This window comes from Amphibalanus amphitrite, unplaced genomic scaffold (genome assembly GCF_019059575.1).
Source record: "Amphibalanus amphitrite isolate SeventyFive unplaced genomic scaffold, NRLGWU_Aamphi_draft 000077F_arrow, whole genome shotgun sequence".
Taxonomy (NCBI): Eukaryota; Metazoa; Arthropoda; class Thecostraca; order Balanomorpha; family Balanidae; genus Amphibalanus; species Amphibalanus amphitrite.
Window position 1 is genome coordinate 989,636 of NW_024881573.1, and position 18,531 is coordinate 1,008,166.

Below are 18,531 nucleotides of genomic sequence, written 5' to 3' on the forward strand. Positions count from 1 at the left end.
ATAAAACAAACATGCCACAAACACCCGGATGATCCCCAAGGTCACGAGCTCGCCGGTCGCGGGAAGGGACTAGCGGCTGTTTTGTCTTGCATGTGATGTGTGAAAGGAGCAAAACAAAGTAGAAAACAGTAGAGACTCCAGTCACGCCGCCGCCGCCTCGATCGCCCCGGTGACCGGGCTGGCCGAGTCGCCGCCGGCGCGTCTTCCGCCGGCGTCGCTCGCTGCATCGCCGGTGTCATTGATGGTTGATTGTCATTGATAGCTGTTAAAAGTTGATATAAAAACTGTTCTGTATTGATAAATGTAAACCTCTGGGCTTTGTTAAATAATTTGTATTTTTTGCAGTGTTGTTATCCTTAGGTATCTTGTGTTGAACGTTTCACCCGGACCTTGCCTCGCTGTTTTGCTCACTCTGACTTGTTTGGTTGCCTGTTCGCTGTTGGAGCAGTGCCGCAAAGACCGGTCCCGCGGTGGTGCCATGTGTGCCTTGACCTGTGTAGTGCAACCATTGCAGCGGTGCAGTGATAGTGGGACGCGTGTGAGCTGTTGGGGGGAGTTGTCTTTGCGCGTCGTGCCAGCTGAGGCAGCTGATGAAACGACTGATGAGCCACTGGTGGCGCATCATTGGAGTGGATGATGTCGGATGACTGTGAATGTGATGAGATGATCTGAGTGTAATAAATGTATATTATCGAAAAAAAAATGTTTTATGGTCCATTTTACATGACAAATGCGATTATGTGGGTTAGGCAGCCTTTGGGGCCAGCCTAGGTCACGTTTTGGTGAAGGTCAGGTCAAGGTCAGGTCAAATTAGGTCAAATTTCAAAGTTGATATTTTTGCATAAAATGGGTATTGATTCGATGCAGCTCGTCACGGGGAGTCTAATGGTGGTCTTTGTTTTGCTCTACGAGGTCTAGAATTGCCAAAAATTGAGTTTGAAAATTTGACGTCATCATTTTTGAACAGTTTTTTCGCTATAACTTGGCCAAAAAACGAGATATCGATCTGAAACTTGGTATGTAGATAGAAGACGGTAGGTACTATCACATATATTCCGGTTTTTCGGAACTCAAAAAACCTTTTGGATTTTTTGGCTAATATATCCAAAAAAATGTTTTTTTGATTTTTGGGGGTCAAAACTCCAAAATTTCAAAAATCCGAGATAGCAGTTTTGTAACCCTGTCAATTCTACACCTTTTATGTCTTGATCATTTTTCTGTATCTTCAAAGCTGTAGTCCTGACAGGTCTTCTCGCGAAGGTCTTTTTTCGGTCGAAAATGACAGAACATGACGTCACTCTGACGTCATTTGTGGCCAACCTATCATAGCCTCTGGAAAAATTTTTTGTCACAATGTGTAAAATTGATGCCCGAAGGGGTCCTGAAAGTTTGGTGGCAATATCTCCAGCCGTTTAGGAGATATCGACCGAAAAGGACAGGGGGGGGGGCCGTTTCGGCCCCCCCTACGGGGCGCGGGTTAAGGCCTACAAAGGTGTCTATCTGCTGCAGTTTTTCACGGCGAATCGAATGGTGCTAATTTTGTTTCCGTACAAGGTCTAGAACTTCCAAAAAATCATTTTTCAAAAATTTTGTGTGTCGTGACGTCATAAAATTTTGAATAACTCCCACATTTTTTAACCAATTCTTCTAAAAATTGGTATGTAGGTGCACATAGACCAGTTCTCTGACATGTCTTCCGTTTTTTCGATACACTCAAAATTTTGGATGTTATCATTATTTTCCCAAAAAAGTCAGTTTTTTTTAAGAAAAAAATTGGGCCAAAATCCAAACTTTCAAAAAACCGAGATAACCATTTGATGGACAAAGTAAAATCACGCATAACCTTTTTGTTATGTCTTGATTCCTTAAAAAAGGAAGATGTTAGCGGCGTTTGAAATTTTGCCGTTTTTAGGCGAAAATGGCGAACATGACGTCACTAAAACGTCATTTTCTCAAAAAATTTCCGACGGACTTCGCTCAAATTTTCAGGGAACGTGTCAAATTGACGTATAATAACCCGCGCCGGGCCGGAGGGGTGTTTGAACACACCCCCCTGCGATTTTTGGCAGATGCGCCGCCGTTTTTGGCACACCTGTTCGTGCATCTCTTCCGCACATATTGTAAAAATTTCAGACCCAGGTCGCCTTAGGTCAGGTCACCAGGTCACGCCAAGTGACCTCACCCCAGAAAAAAATTAGAATGCTCGTCATAGCTACACCGATTGATCGATCGCCTTGAAAGTTTCAGCGATTGATAAGAGCAACATTATCTATAAAAACGTTTTGGATTTTTTGGCTAATATATCCAAAAAATCACATTTTTGGTTTTGGGGGTCAAAACTCAAAAAATTCAAAAATCCGCGATAGTAGTTTTGTAGTTCTGTCAATTCTACACCTTTTGTGTTTGATCATTTTTCTGTATCTTCAAAACTGTAGGCCTAACAGCTCTTCTCGCGAAGGTCTTTTTTTCGGTCGAAAATGGCAGAACATGACGTCATTCTGACGTCATTTGTGGCCAACCTATCATAGCCTCTAGATATTTTTTGGTCACAATGTGTAAAATTGATGCCCGGAGGGGTCCTGAAAGTTTAGTGGCGATATCTTCAGCCGTTTAGGAGATATCGACGGAAAAGGACAGGGGGGCCGTTTTGGCCCACCTACGGGGCGCGGGTTAAAGGGGCCCTCCCACTTTCAAAAAAGTTAATAAATTGGCATAAAAGTGATGTCCCATGGTTCGGAAAGATAAAAAATGAATATCTACGAAGTTCCACCGAAAAATATTCACTGGTTTTCAAGATATTAAGCTTTTACTTTTGTTTACTGTTTGGGATCTCCGCCGTTCCTAGCGACTTTATTTGGAGGTGCGGCACTTGTTGCGCACAAAACAGCATATACCGCCGCGTGCTACCAAACGTTTTAGAAAACATTTAAAATCGTTAGATCTCCGCTGACGTCACAAATTCTAAGGGGGCATTCCTGATTTCAATGCATTAGCCCCTTAGAATCCGAAAAATTCAAGTTTGAAATTCCATATCTCCGAATTAAAACATTTTTAGATGTTGTGAGTGCCCAGACCGGTATTTGCAGGCCATGGCCACCAATTTGGCTATCTCAACTCAAAATAATGTAAAGGTGGGATGGTCACTTTAAGTATTGTTTGTTTTTGAAACAGTTCTTCGTCTAACCCTACTATCCGAAGGCCACGTTATTACTGACACTCATACATTTTTGCTTACCTAAATAATAGAGTAGTACTGCCGAAAATGGAACATTAAATGCATTTTCTATGCAAACGAAACTTTTAACCAGGTGACAACCAAAGTATAGCGTCTTACCATACCCGTAATATAAAACACCCCGTTTCGAAATGTCTTGAAAAAGCTCATTCACGCTCGAATGCAGCATCCCAGTGCTTTATGCATTATTTTGTTGAATGGTTGAAAGATAAAGTCTTTGTGAAATAGCATATGGCATAGTGCGTTATACAGGCTGTGAGTTTTGCACCGATGAACTTGTGACCATAGTTTGTACCTATGTATGTATGCATGACACCTCAATGTACCGGGTGGCCCAGAAAAAAACGTTCCGAACTTTGGAGGCCTATATATCAAATTCGAGTGCAAATAACGAGACACAATTTTCAGCAAGTTTGCGTCATTTCTTTGCGCATTGGTATGCTAAATTATAACACTATACCATCATTTTCAAGCTGGCAATCTTGAGTTGAATTAAGCAAGACGTTTTTGCTTTTTTTGCCGATGTCAAACGATAGTGATGATTGGGCTAGACGCTCCATGTTATAAAAAAGAATAGAAAAATAGAGCATGTGAATGAAACCAATACGTATGTTCTTATTTTAAATATTTGTGTCTCACTTATGTGCCAAATATTCAAATACTGAGCCAAAATGGTGCTCATGGATGTCATTCGTTTAAACACCAAATCATGATTCGTGGCACGGTGCATGGATTACTGCTGATTACCCTCCTTTCAGTAGATCAAACAGTAAATCGACCGGATAAGGAAAACAAACTAAAACAGACTAGTTCCTGTGCCAGAAGACCACATAACATTTTATGAAAAACAACATTGCCAGCAGATGACAAAAAAGAAAACTGGTTGAAAAGCTACCTTTTCCCAGGAATGTCAGCCAGGAAAGCATTTGAGCCACAAGATGGTTAGAAAACTGGAAACGACTTCCGATGCCACTGGCACAGAGCCATCGTGGTTGCCTGATGGAATGTGTCATCTTGAGACCCGAACCATCAATGAGACTAGCTGCCAGTAGCAGCCATGGCTCTAGGCCGTGGTGCCGAGGGGTGAAAGTGACCTGTTCACTCACATTTTTGAGTAAACATCGGAGCAAAAAAGTAATTTTTACATGGCATGCTTGAAACACGAACCGTTTAAAAAGTAATTTACCGAACACCATGAAAATCACACCATTTACTGAAAATGTGTGCCGCATTGACTATTCGAAGTTTCAATGTTGTATCTTTATCACTTTCTGAGAAATATTGATTCAAAGTTGGGAACGTTTTTTCTGGGCCACCCGGTATATACAATGACAATGACAATGTAACAAGTGTACAATGACGTAAGCTTTAAAACCTACCACGTGGAGGCTTGAGATCGTAAATAAATAAATATAAATAAACACCTAATAGTATATGGTCAAATAACTAGTCTAGCGGTGACACACTCCCCCTCGCCCGTATTGGTGTTTTTTTTTTCAGCCGCGAACGTATAAGGGGAGGGGGGAGTCCGTTTGACCCCCTCGCCGTTTCACCCCTGATCGAGCTAGAGCTTCGCAAAAAAACGAGCGTGTTGCCCGTGACAAGAGGAAGCCGATGATACGCAATTTTAAGGTCCTAGGTCATTGGTTGACCTTCCAGGCCAGGTCAATGGCCTAAAAGTCGGGAAAATCGGGACCAGTTAGAAGGTCGTAAAGTGAGGCTGCTACGGGGCTATTCGGGGTGCTCATCACGAATATCATGTTAGTTTTTATCACAGATGATGTCCTCATGCATTTAGGCCAGGTCGGGTCAGCTAAGTTCAGGTCAACCAGTAGCGGTTTTGCCGGGTATTCGTAGTAGGTGTCAACAACCTCTGACAGCATCGTAACATGTTACGAAGGCACCAAAACGTCGTAAATGTTCATATGGTTGCTAAATTCGAATTCAGCTAAAAAAAAACTAGCCTAGAAACATGTAAAAGCTAACCGAGGTCATTAAAGGTCAGTGACCTGACCTGAGCTTCAAGTGAACTTAACACCCACCCTAATGCCTAGGAGCAATATCATATCACATGTTTGAACGTTTGAAACCACGAAAAGAGTGCAAACGCGCGGCTATTAGGAGACGACATACACGCCGAATCGCGATTCCGGCCAAACATGGTCTCGAAAAGTAGATCACAGGTCTGAGGTCATTTGGGTCAGGGTCATGAAAATGTCAGGGTAGGTGTAAAATTGATGAACGCGAGGGTAATGAAAGTCTCGTCGCGATCAGCGGCTTTTTACGCGAGTTATTTGCGAAAAACCGAGAGGGGGCTGTTCGACCCCCCCCCCATATACCGGCGAAGGTTAACCCTATTAGTGGCAGGCTCCTGGCTACCCCTATTAGTGGCAGGGGGGGGGGGCTGTTTACGACCCCCCCCTGATATCTCGAGATCTAACGGGCCGATTTTCAAAATTCAAACGGCATTCGATTTCGCTCAACGAGATCTACATTTCTTAAAAAAAAATGTCAATAGGGGGTAGAGGGGGGTAAAAAGGGGCAAATTGCAGATACATTTTAGACTGTTTATCACGGCCAGGTTTCTGAACCAATCTTAACGCAACTTTTGCCGATCGATAGAAAATGAACCAGGAATTCACATGGATCCTAAAAATATGCATTTTCAAACATCATAGGCGGATACAGATCATTGAGATTGGGGGTACACAAAAAGTATAGTAAATAAGGTTTTTGCTGGTACTGTTTCTAAAAAGGGTGGCAATGGTCTTGTTATGTTACAATTTTCTTATGAGAGAACGACTAAAATTGTATTGGTCATGCATAGGCGGTGTCAGGGCACCTATGTTGGGAGGTAAAAAATAACCCCCTTTTTGGACGCCTGGATCCGCCTATTATAGCAAAAACGTGTCAAAAGAGGATGCACAATACCTTTGTATATGTTATCACATGATACCTTTCATTCACTGTTCGTAAAACTGGTGCAGCATCGTGATCTTCGCCCAAATGACTCGCTTCACGAATAGGACCCCCCGATTCCCAGTGCTCTTGAGCCACCCCTGGTAAAGTTATGAACTTGAAATTTTCAGGGAATGCGCCCAGTTTAGTTTTAAGAACAGTCAGAAAATTGCAGCATCGTAGCTTCAGTGGTTTCGGAGATATTCCCGAAAAACCTGAGGGGTGGATAAAAACAACCCCCCCTGCCACTAATAGGGTTAAGGGGGTGGGGCGTTTCGCACGGTTCTTCCTACCTAAGATCATTGTTAAGATCTGAAATGATAAATCAAAACATGGCTCACAGCAGGGCTGAAGCGTGAAATACGCAAGCATGGCTACTCAAGCTTGATCAGCTCAACGATTCAAAGAGAACATGCAATTCAGGCTCTCCGCCGATGATGACAGCCTGGTCGGGTAGTTCGCACCGCGACAGCGTCCGTCTGCTTTGTGCGGCGCGGCGCGGCACGGCGCGGCTGGAGGGGGAGGCAGGCGATGCGTCTGAAAAGCGACGCTTGAACGTCCCGGGAATCACCTGTCACCATGCGGCGCGGCGGTCGGTCCCTCCGACCCTTCCCATTGTTACCTGACTGTGGGTGCCGGTCCCCCGGAAGGGTCACTTTGGTATGCGAAATCTTCACTCGTTAATCGGACAGGAGGGGAGCAGTAGACATTCGATGGAGTAGGCGATTCGGGCGTAGGTCAGCCGGGCGTAGACATTCGATGGAGTAGGCGATTCGGGCGTAGGTCAGCCGGGCGTAGGTCACCCGGGCGTAGACATTCGATGGAGTAGGCGATTCGGGCGTAGGTCAGCCGGGCGTAGGTCAGCCGGGCGTAGACATTCGATGGAGTAGGCGATTCGGGCGTAGGTCAGCCGGGCGTAGGTCAGCCGGGCGTAGACATTCGATTGAGTAGGCGATTCGGGCGTAGGTTAGCCGGGCGTAGGTCACCCGGGTGTAGACATTCGATGGAGTAGGCGATTCGGGCGTAGGTCAGCCGGGCGTAGGTCAGCCGGGCGTAGACATTCGATGGAGTAGGCGATTCGGGCGTAGGTCAGCCGGGCGTAGGTCACCCGGGCGTAGACATTCGATGGAGTAGGCGATTCGGGCGTAGGTCACCCGGGCGTAGGCCACCCGGGCGTAGGTCACCCGGGCCTGAGCCAACCACTGGAATAAAGTGCACAGGGCTAACTCCATGCGCCGAATGAGACTCGCAATGTCACGCTTGTGTCCAGTAACAAGAATCTGCGTGTCGTCGGCGTACTGAGTGATGCTAACGTCGTCACCGACGTATAGGCTGATGTCGTTTGCAAAAATACTGTACAAGAGGGGCCCCAATGAGGTGCCCTGGTACACTCCGATAGGGTTTCTAGCCGCCTTGGATAGAAGCTGACGACCATCTGGAAAGCAAAGTCTAACTTGCTGATAGTGGTCGGATAAGTAATTTGAGAACCAAGTGCTTTCTACCCCATAAAGTTCAAGCTTTTCAATCAGTTTTGAATGGCTAACCACATCGAAGCATTTACTGAGATCTAATAGTACTAAAAGAGATATTTGGCCGTTGTCCATACCCTGAAGAACGCGGTCTGTTACTCTTATAAGGGCCGTCTCGGTCGAGTGGTGGCGACGAAAGCCATGCTGCGTACACGAAAATAGGTGGTTCGAGTCAAAGTAAGTATACAGCTGCGTGTGAACTATGCGTTCGACGATCTTTGATAAACAAGGCACGAGCGATATTGGCCGAAAATTGGAAGGGTCGTTGGTGGAGCCCGACGATTTGTACAAGGGCTTAACAATCGCAACCTTCCATGAGTCAGGCACAATGCCGGTGACTAGGCTAGTGTTCACGATACATAACACTACATGTGAGACAACGCTAAAACACTTTTTAAAAAACGTCATAGGCAGTCCGTCGGTACCGCACGCTCCACTGTTACTCATACTGTTGACAACCTGCCACAGCTCGGCGCCCGACACCGGTCGCACCGCGAACCCACCCGACCCCACACGGGGCAGGCGGACTGGCAGCTCCGCAGTACCGGCCGGCGCCCCAGCCGCAACAGCGGTCGCAGTCTTGATGCCGATCTCAGCGAAGTAAGTGTTAAGTGTATCAGGATCAATGTCCGGTGTGACCGTCTGTCCGCTCCTCTTGCTGCCAATTACGGAGCGCACGCAGCGGTACATCGAGCCGGGACCCGCTTCAGCTATCCGCCGTCTAAAGCTGTCACGTGAGTCACGTAGTGTAGCCGCGCGGACCTGTCGGTTGAGCTCTCTGTACCGCGCGCGGTCTCCCCGTCGTAGTGCGGCGCGCCGCAAGGCCATGATCCGCCGTGTTGTTTCGGTCACTGGCGGTGGGTCGGGGTTACGGATGCGCACCTTTCGAACGGGAGCGTGTTCATCGAGTACGGCGGTAAGTTGGCCGATGAAAAAGTCACTCTGCCGCTGCACATTATCGGTTACGAAGACTGGAGACCAGTCGATGTTACCGAGTCGAGTCAGGAACGTGTCCATGTCAATGGATTTCCAGCCACGGGTCTGCACCGCCACGGGCGCCGGACGGCACCTACGAATACGTAACAGAGCGCGAGTGAAATGGTGATCACTAAAATCGCACCGGCGCACACCCGCCCGGGCCACTGCTTCAGTCGAGTTGGTAATAATAACATCAAGCACGGACCCGGAGCGGGGATAGGTGGCATCGCTGATGTGCTGAGATAGCGAGTATCTCTGGAGTAGCCCGGTGAGCTGACCACCAGGAGAGCCCCCAGTAGTCTCTCGTAGGTCACAGTTGAGGTCACCCGCCAGGATCACAAGGCAGCAGTGCTCCGTCAGTACGGCCTGGATCTCCGTCTCCAGCTGCTCAAGATCCGCCGTAAGCTGAGCGCCAGTGGATGACGGAGGACGGTACATGGAACAAACGACAATACCTCTGCCGGGCCCCGCTCCAACACGGACCCAGACGGTCTCAAGCTTGGAGGTAGAGTTGTCAGACTCCGGCTTGGGTATGACTTTAAACTGAAAGCCATCGCGGGCCAGGACCGCCACTCCACCAAAGCCACGGCCGCCTGCCCGGTCGGCTCTTATCAGCTGGTACCCGGGAAAAGAGACGAGGCGGTTGGGCACGCGCGGTTTCAGCCAGGTTTCGGAGAGTGTAATGATGTCTGCTTCCGTGTCTGAAATTTCCAGTTGAAGCTGAGAAATCTTGGGAAGAAGAGACTGGACGTTGAGAGATGTAAGCAAAAGCTGACCGGGCCGAGCGCCGCCTCTGCGCCACCCTTGGCCACCTCTGCACCCTCGGCGGCGTGCCCCGGCACCGCTCCTGCCACGGTGGACGAGTGGTCTAGCCCTCGGGGGCACAGCCTGTGACAGGTCAAGGTCACCAGTCACAGCTGCTCCAGAGGCAGCGCCGAAAGACGACGGAGGGGCTGGGGCGTCACGGCGAACTGTTCGTAGCCTGGGAGGACGATGACGTGCAACATCATCGTTGAGTCGATGCAGATGCAGGTGGAACTGTCTGCTGCCGGGAACGCCTTGCCAATTCGGAACGGTGAGCGCGTAAAGCACTCGGAGCACAGCGAGAAACACGAGACTCCTGGCAACGTCACGATGCATTCTCGCCGCACGAATCACAGTCCAATCCTTTCGAGTTAAGTTAGATGGCACGGCAGTGCCAACCTTACACCACCACCACTAGTAAAATCCACTCAGGAAATAGGCACGGGGGAAACACACGGTTAGCGGAGAGCCCCGGCAACGCAGCCGCACTGGGCGCGGTGCACAGGAGAACTGAGGCCACTTAAATAGTAGGCCTCGCTTGGGCAAGCCCTGGATACGTGCAATAAGTCGCGAAGTGAAGGGAAAGGATGAGAGCGAGTTGAGGATCGATTATTGAGGATGAGTGCATAGCCGGCGAAGGCTAATCCGTTCGGTTGCCGGCGCGGGCCCCATAAAGCCGTGGCTATACGGAGACGATGCAGGCAGCCCGGAGGGACCTAGTGACCCCGCCCGGTTTTAAACGATAGGTTAGGTCCGCTATCGGTCCATTGAGTGATCAGCGCAGGATGACATTCGATAAGCGACATAGGTAGTTTCGGAGATGGTTAGGACCCCAGGCGTCCCAGCGAGGAGACGTATGCCGCCGGTTAAGTAATGTCCCGCGAAGAAACGTGTGATGCTGCAGGACGGGGGTGAACATTAAATACCAAAGCATGCGAGTCGGGTGATCGCGGTAAGTCGGTACTGGCCACCCCGCTGTCAGTCGATTTACTCCGGCCAGCGGTCATTTCGGATAGGTCTGTGACGACAGCTTAACTACCAGCAACGGATAGATAGGGCTTCGGGCACCTATAACGCTGGTAGTCGTGGATAAGTGTGAAGCCAACGGAGGCTAACCCGTTCGGTCGCCGGTGCTGTTCCAAAAGCCGTGGCTATACGGAGACGATGCAGGCAGCCCGGACGGACCTAGTTACCCAGCCCGGTTTCAAAGTTTAGATAAGCCCACCGCGGGCCGTGGTACGCTTAGTTTTCGTTTTATTATAGGCAATTTGGCATAAACTGGTAGTCATGGATTTGTGTAAAGCCGACGAACGACTAACCCTTTTCGGTCGCCGGGGGCTGGCCCGAAAACCGCGGCTATACGGAGACGACGCAGGCAGCCCGGACGGACCTTAGTTACCCAGCCCCGGTCTCAAATTCCAAATAAGTCCCCCGCGGAAACCGGACTACACAGAACACGACGAAACACGAGTACCATGACATGTGTACATTTATGCAAAAATGACAAAGTAGGCGCCAAGGGTCTCGCTCGTGGCACCACAGCGCGCATAATAATAACGCTGCCGACTTGGAGCCATCGTCGTCATCTGACGAGAGTATAATCATCGGCACCCGCGGGCGGCGTGACCAGGCCCGCCGCGATCCAGTGGCGGGCGCCGCCAGGAACTGTGGCCCCCGCGACGGTGCCGGAGACGTGACGGCCGCTCATCCGAAGGACGGCGTCGTCACGGGTCGCAAGAGGGCAACCGAGCTCTCGCTCGCTTGCGCGGACGATCGTTCGTCAGTCGGAGCAGCAAAGTGCATGATGCAAGAATCATGCGGCCGAACCCATGCTCAGCTGGTAATCGTCGATCTCGATGCGGATGTGCCGACATCACGGAGCAGGTCCGCAGGGCGGCGTTCGAGCAGTTCTATTCTGCCACCAGCAACGCTGAGCAACGCAGCATGCTCTCAAAGTCGATATCGATCGTCAAAAAACAAAGTGGGAGCAGCAGACGCGTGGTTGTCGCTTACACAATAGAGAGGGAGAACGGTGAGCGACTGCCTGTCTGCCGTAAATTTCTGATGGCCACACTGGACATAACGGCGGAACAAGTGCGCACAGTCATCAAGAACACGAGGTCCGGCCATCCGCAGACGACGCGCCGAGGTGGCGCGCGTCGCTCGGTCGACCCGCAGAAGCTGGACGCGCTGCGCGCCTGGATCGGCGCGCTGCCCGCCGTGCCGAGCCACTACTGCCGCGCTAAGTCAGCGCGTCGCTATCTGCCGTCTGACGTCAGCAGCGTGCATAGTTTATACAGGATGTATCGCACTGCCGTTCCGGGGGCCCTCAGATTCGGAGTGTTCAGAAAAGTTTTCAAGACGTTTAACATCGGCATCCACCAGCCCCGCAAAGATAAGTGCATCATGTGCACACAGCACGAGCGAGGAGAAATCACGGAGGAGGAGATTCATGAGCACCTGGCCGAGAAGCGGGCACTCTCCGACTTCTTCGCCGCCGCCCAGCAGCGCCGTGACGAGCAGGAGCGCGTCGCCTCCTTCGACCTGCAGAAAGTCCTCAACACCCCACACACGGATTCGATGCTCGTCGGATATTCACGCAGGTACGGTCATAAAAGTGGTTTGTTTATCTAGTTTCTTGAGCTCTGAGTTTTATTCTGTGAAACTTTGCACAGAAAACAACAAAAAAGCGCAATAGTCAGAGTTCACTTTCATTGATATCAATTGTAAATCATATAATTTGTCATTTTCCATTGCCTCTCAACAGTTCACTGACAGTGCCTGAGTGTGCAGCTATGTATACAGTAAGAAGCAGATCCCAAGCTTTTTAATGTAGGTTTCATAATTTTGTTCTGCCGCAATAGATCAGACATTTTTGTTCCGTGAACTGATATCAGTGATTTTTTACAGGTACGCTGTCTACAACGAGACTGTCTATGAGAGCCAGACCCGTCGCGGCCTCTGTTTCCTGTGGGGAGAAACCGACGGCAAGCGCGGCGCCAACGAGGTCACGACGGTCGTGTGGCGTTACCTCAAGCTCGTCGACCAGGAGAGGAACGTCACAAAAGTCAGTCTCTTCTGCGACTCCTGCTCGGGTCAGAATCGCAACAGGATCCTGATGAGCTCGCTTCCCGTGATGCTGAAGAACCTGCAGAACATCCACACGATACAGGTCACGTTCCTCCTGCCCGGGCACACGTCCATGCCCGTCGACAGCGTGCACGGCACCATCGAGCGGTTCGTCCGGAAGCGCGCTGTCTGGGCACCGTCTGAGTGGCCCGCATTCATTCGCGCGGCACGTGTCAACCCCTTCCCTTACGAAGTGGTCAAAATGGCGCACGACGACTTCCTCGACTGGTCGTCCAAGGAACTGTTCAAGACCAACAAGAACGAAGACGGGGAGCGCGTTCCATGGGGCTCCATCCGCTTCGTTCAAGCCACGTCCACTGGCGTCAAGTACGCTACCAGCGTACAAGAGGCGGGCCAGGAGGGCATCAAGCTCCACAGCGTCATTCCGCAGCGCTCGTCACGGAGAGGTCGTCGTCCCAGCGCCGACAGCAGCCTTCCTGGAAAGGCGTATCCCGCACCGCTGGCCATAAACCCGGCTAAGTACAGGGACCTCGTGGCCCTCGTCGACAAGGGGATAATTCCCCAGGAGAGGCACCAGGAGTACAAGGGTATGAAGAGTGAGCTCACGGTTCCGGATGAGCTCGCCGAGTCGGACGAGGAAGACCAGTGAGTTCATTCCAGTCGGCCAATGACTGGACTAAAACTGCGCGTTGACTGTGTATGCCTGAAAGTCTTTCATTGTGTTGTGTTTTTGTCTGAGACTGGCAACAAGTCATGTGTATTCGCCTGCCTCTTCAGATGACAGATTTGTGTTGGGTAAGAATAAACAGATGCTTACAACGTATTGTGCTGGGCATTTAAATTCGCTTTAATGATATTAAACGATTGTTCTTGCAAGTGGCGGCAGGAAATTAGGGAAATATTCCTCATGGATGGTGTTCTGGTCCAGCTGCGTAGAAGTGCCTCTTGGACTGTTCAGTGTGGACTGTGGAGTGCCAAATCATTACTTAGGACCGACTCCACAGTCGTTTGAGCGTCATGTATAATATATATTTAATTGCCCGGTCCGAGCACTATACCAGACTTTATTCGGTCGCTTTCCCAAGGGTGTTTTAAAATAATGTCCGAACGAAGTGAGGACATTATTTTATCGAAAATAGCGTCCGAACGGAGTGAGGATGCTATTTTCGAAAATTGCACGAATGAAATGAGTGCAGTTTTCGCATTGAATGTGCGAGCCTGCGAGCATATTCAATGAAAACACCCTTTAGGAAAAGCGACCGTATCATGGCTGGTATATCATTCGGACCGGGTAATTAAATTTAATTATAGTAAATTTTTGGCACCGAGCACCAACGCATCTCTGAGAAAGGGTTCGCTTTTGGGCTTCGACATCAAGGAGGGGCACGGAAGATGGGGGGGGGGCAGCAAATGGGTAAAGCTTTGGGCGTATAATGTTTTGTATTGCTCAATGCCCCACTTTTTCTACTCGTTTTTTCCTGTGTGTTATACTAGTCGTGTCTATTTCTAGTCGTCCTAACCAGGCCAATAGTCATGTCAGACAGCAAGCCAATGGGTTGCCAATCCCCTTAATAGTCATTGTTAAATGTTATTAACCCGAGCCGGTGCTCCGAGATTCCGCGCCGGGCCAGGGGGGGGGGGTTGTCTGAACACCCCCCGTCTAACTCGGCTCCTGCGCCACGTAGCGACACGCAGTAAGCGGCAATCGAAAGAACGTCCAAAATAAGGACGAAAACACTTCGGTCAATTTTTTTGGGTCAGGTCAAAGGTCAGGTCACCAGAGGTCACCAAAGGTAAAATGTTGACTTTTTCAACATTTTGGAAACTGCCGACGGCTATCTCGGGAACCGATAGAGCTACAGCGCCGCAGAAAAGCGCATTCGATAGCCCTTTTACAGAACTTTCTGGATTATGCTCTCAGATTTGACCTCAGGTCGACGGTTTAGCCTCCAGAGGGCAAAAACTCCAAAAATAGCCGTTTTTACCAAAAGCGTTTTTCGGCAATAACCTTTGACTCAAAAGAGCCATGACATTACTTTTGCCAGCATCGTGTTCCTCTCGTCGAGACGCGTCGAATGATCTATAATTTGATCTTGAAAGGTCAACTTGAAAATTTGACCTCAGGTCAAGGTCATGACCTGACCGCAAAAGGTCATGTTGCATATCAGTCGATCCGAAACGTCGAGCCGAACACATCTAAGGCGTTTTCAGCGCTCTAGCGCGCCTCTATCAGAAGTTATTAGCGAAAAACTGTCAGATTCTGTTCGTGACCTGAGATGACCTCGGGGACATAACCCACTCTCCCCTATTATATGTAGGTTAGTTGTTCAAACTTCAAACACTTACAATTACCAGTTTGTAGTGAAGCAGACCTCTGATAAAGCATACAGCATTATTTTCTAAGTTTTAGTATATAAAGGAAAAACTCATGAAAACATCAACTTCTCAGAAGCAGCTTGATCCACGGATAGAGGCTTACACACATGTGAATACTTTTGCAGTCGCTAGCCATCGCTCTCCGAAAGCACGTCGACTTCTGTAGCATCATCCATTCAGAGTGATAAGTTTTGTTGGAGCCTGTGTCCGCTGTACCGTAGAGCTACTCACCCACTGTGTCCGCTGTACCGTAGAGCTACTCACCCACTGTGTCCGCTGTACCGTAGAGCTACTCACCCACTGTGTCCGCTGTACCGTAGAGCTACTCACCCACTGTGCAGAGTCGCCCATGACCCTGGTGTCGGCCGCGGCTGAGAGACCAGTCACAGGCCGAGACCACCCCGACGGCTGCTCCTGAAAAGGCACCGGGCGGAGTTAGCCAACGGCGCTGCAGGTCCACCGTGCACCGCTGGCAGCTGACTAAGGGTGCTGCAGGTCCACCGTCCAACACGGGCCGCTGGCAGCCGGCCGCGCCTAGCCTCCGCCACCAGTGCCGCTACCACGGAGACAGGTGTCACACACAATCCCACGCCACACCATCGATCACAGAGCACAGTTCCCAGATGCCATGGAAATGTTAGGCAAAGAGGCGGCGTCTGTATTGGAGTTCGGGTATCGCAGCAGCAGCAGCAGCAGCAGCAGCAGCAGCAGAAGCAGCAGCACGCGCACGCAGCGAGCACCAGGTACTTGGCCAAGTGACCACCGCACAGTATGGCCAAACATCAGCTAAGCGCGAGTTTAATCCCAGCGCCGCTCGGATCCACTGAAAATGGTTCTTTGGTTTCAAATTTGACACTTAGACCTATGTGGGAACTTCTGCGATACCGTAAGGTGCCCTACCTTTTTTGAGATAGGACTGATTTTTTTCCTCTCCCCTTAACCCGGCAGGCGGTGGGTCTCACGGCTCCCGGCCACCTTCCGCGCGGTGGGGGGGGGCATTTTTTTGCCCCCCCCCCGTATCTCCGAAACTACTGGACGGATCCGAAAAATTCAAACGGCGTTCGATAGCCCTGTCAAAGTTGTCAACAGAAAGCAAATTTCATTGACCTCGGGGTCACCGATGACGTCACAGGTCAGGTCAAAGACAAAATGTTTCACCGTTCACGGGCTTCTATGGAAAGCGCTATAACACCGAGTAAAACGTATTTTGTCGAAAATCGGCGATAGGGCGTCAGTTGTCTAGTACACATGTTGCTATTGGGGGTCACTGGTCATACCAGGTCAGGTCATAGGTCAGGTCACCAAAGGTCACCAAGGGTCGCTACATGAGCCCAACTTTACTAAGGTTGTGCGATGCACGCTTATCCCGAAATCGGGTAAACCAGCAGATTCGGTAAAAGGTTGGAGACCCATTTCTTTATTAACCCGCGAGTTGCTGGGGGGCGTTAAACGCCCCCACTTTTTTCGCCGGGCCATAGCATAAAAATGGCGCGCCGCAGGCGCGCCAAAATTTGGGTACCTGTAGGAAATTGATTGAAGTTTATTGTGACAAAGTTTCAAAAAAATCGGTCAGAAAATTTTTGAGATATCGAGGTTTTAGTGACGTCATGATTTCTGAGTTTTCGACCAAAAACGGCATATGTTCAAAAAATCATATAAAATCACAGAATAGACATACAGACATGCCGTAAACGCCATTAGACTGCAAATACCATGGACAATCAAATGGCTATCTTCGATTATTGATTATCGTTCTGCATTTTCCAAAACCTTGAACTGAATCTTGGCAATTTCTCGCGACTACTTCACGACCATGATACATGCATTTCTTGAATTGAACTTTTTGAGCCAAACACGTACACATACGATAAAATGAATGTCACCATCGGGTTCTACGCCCCAAATTACCCATAAAACATGTGTCGCAGGCTGCGAATATCAGTTTTGATTTTCGGGGATATGTGCCTACCCGGTTGACCTGACCTTGACCCTGACCTATGCTTGACTGACCCCTACTTGGAGCTGACACTCTTGTAGGCCTTATATGATGGATTGTGCACCGTTTTGACAGCGTTTATGACGAGAGGCGCCCATTGCGAAGCCCTGAAGTCCATGCTACTGAAAGCCCGATTTCAGGTGTTTGACCTGACCTTGACCCGACCTGTGACCTCAAAATTCAACTTTAAAGTACTCATCTGAAGCGTCTCGTCGCGCTCTTTCGTTTGCCGCCTCGTGCGTTTCGCTGGGCCTATTGGCTCTCGAGTTATCGGCTGGGGGCGTTTAACGCCCCCCCCCCCAGCAAACGGTGGGTGGCGAAATACCCCAGCAATTGCCGGGTTAAACACTGATTTTAAAATTATATCTGCTGCTATTACTTCTAGGCTGAAAAGCGTAATGCATGAACTTATTTCACCTAGTCAGAGTGCTTACATAAAAGGGCGATGTATAGCAGAAAATAGCAGACTTGTATATGATGTTGTTATTGATTTTTTAAACAGAACCAACAATCCTGGCTTCCTCCTCGCAGCAGACATTGAAGCCGCGTTCGAAAGTGTTTTCTGAGATTTCTTACGTAAAGCATTAGATCAATACAACTTTGGACCTAATTTCAAGAAGCTGATACAGCTTAATGTTTATGTTTTTTCGGAGTTGTTCAAGAGGACAAGTACAAATATTACATTTATTCAGATATTTCAGTACTCGTTGTGGTACCTTCATCGGTGAAATGGCGCACAAAGTTTCGGTTCGTAGTTCGACAATCACATACAATACAAAACACGCGACAACGTCATCTAAAAACCTACACTTTAGATATGCCTGAGAAGACCTAATTACCTAAACCTAATTTAGCACCAAGCATATTGCAGGCAATCTACCTACCAGCCGTTGGTGACTTTTTTTCTAAATTAAACTACAACTGTTGGGGACAAACTTGTAATGTAATGTTCACAATCGGCGTAATTGTAGGACAAAATATACGAAAAAAACGATATGAGAAAAGATGGCGGCCGCTGGGTAAATACTAGAGGTTCTATAATCTAGCGGTTTGAAGACGACGATACTATGTATGCTGCGGGTCTAGGTTAACCTGCGCCCAGCTGGGGGTCCTGGATTTCCACGCCCTGCTGGGGGGGGGGGGGGTGTTTGAACACCCCCCCTTGTAACTCGGCTCCTGGGCCACGTAGCGATACGCGGAAGGCGGCGTTCGAAAGAGCGTCAAAAAAAATGACGAAATCACTTCGGTCAATTTTTTGGTCAGGTCAAAGGTCAGGTCACCAGAGGTCATTGAAGGCAAAATTTCGCCGATTTCCAGGTCGAATGTCGAAAATTTCCAAGAAGCCAACGCGTAACTCGGGAACCAATAGAGCTACAGCGCCGCGGAAAAGCGCATTCGATAGCCCTATTAACGCCCTTTCTGAGTAATTCTCTCAGATTTGACCTAACGTCAACGGTTTTGCCTGCAGGGGGCAAAAACTGCAAAAATAGCCGATTTTTTCGGAAACAGTTTTTCTGCAATAACTTTTGACCCAAGCGTTGTACGAGCTTACTATCACCGGCATC

General features: G+C 49.2%; 2 protein-coding genes across 2 annotated transcripts in view; one reads left to right on the forward strand and one right to left on the reverse strand.

Annotated features, from left to right (window-relative positions):
* Positions 1-18,531, reverse strand: part of LOC122379422 (intraflagellar transport protein 74 homolog) — a 439,917-nt gene that overhangs the window by 285,407 nt on the left and 135,979 nt on the right. Inside the window, exon 5 of the mRNA XM_043361638.1 lies at positions 15,301-15,384. Coding sequence (XP_043217573.1) covers positions 15,301-15,384 — 84 coding nt within the window. The remainder of the gene's footprint in view (positions 1-15,300; positions 15,385-18,531) is intronic.
* LOC122379423 lies at positions 10,995-13,495 on the forward strand. Its single transcript, XM_043361639.1, has 2 exons — positions 10,995-12,107; positions 12,415-13,495. The coding sequence occupies exons 1-2, from the start codon at positions 11,320-11,322 to the stop codon at positions 13,241-13,243; spliced, it is 1,617 nt and encodes a 538-aa protein (XP_043217574.1). The 5' UTR covers positions 10,995-11,319; the 3' UTR covers positions 13,244-13,495.

Excerpts from the sequence above, each read along its gene's own strand:
- LOC122379423 (XM_043361639.1), top strand. The coding sequence starts at position 11,320 with ATGCGGCCGAACCCATGCTCAGCTGGTAATCGTCGATCTCGATGCGGA. Across the intron at positions 12,108-12,414 it reads CTCGTCGGATATTCACGCAG|GTACGCTGTCTACAACGAGA; the intron begins GTACGGTCATAA and ends GATTTTTTACAG.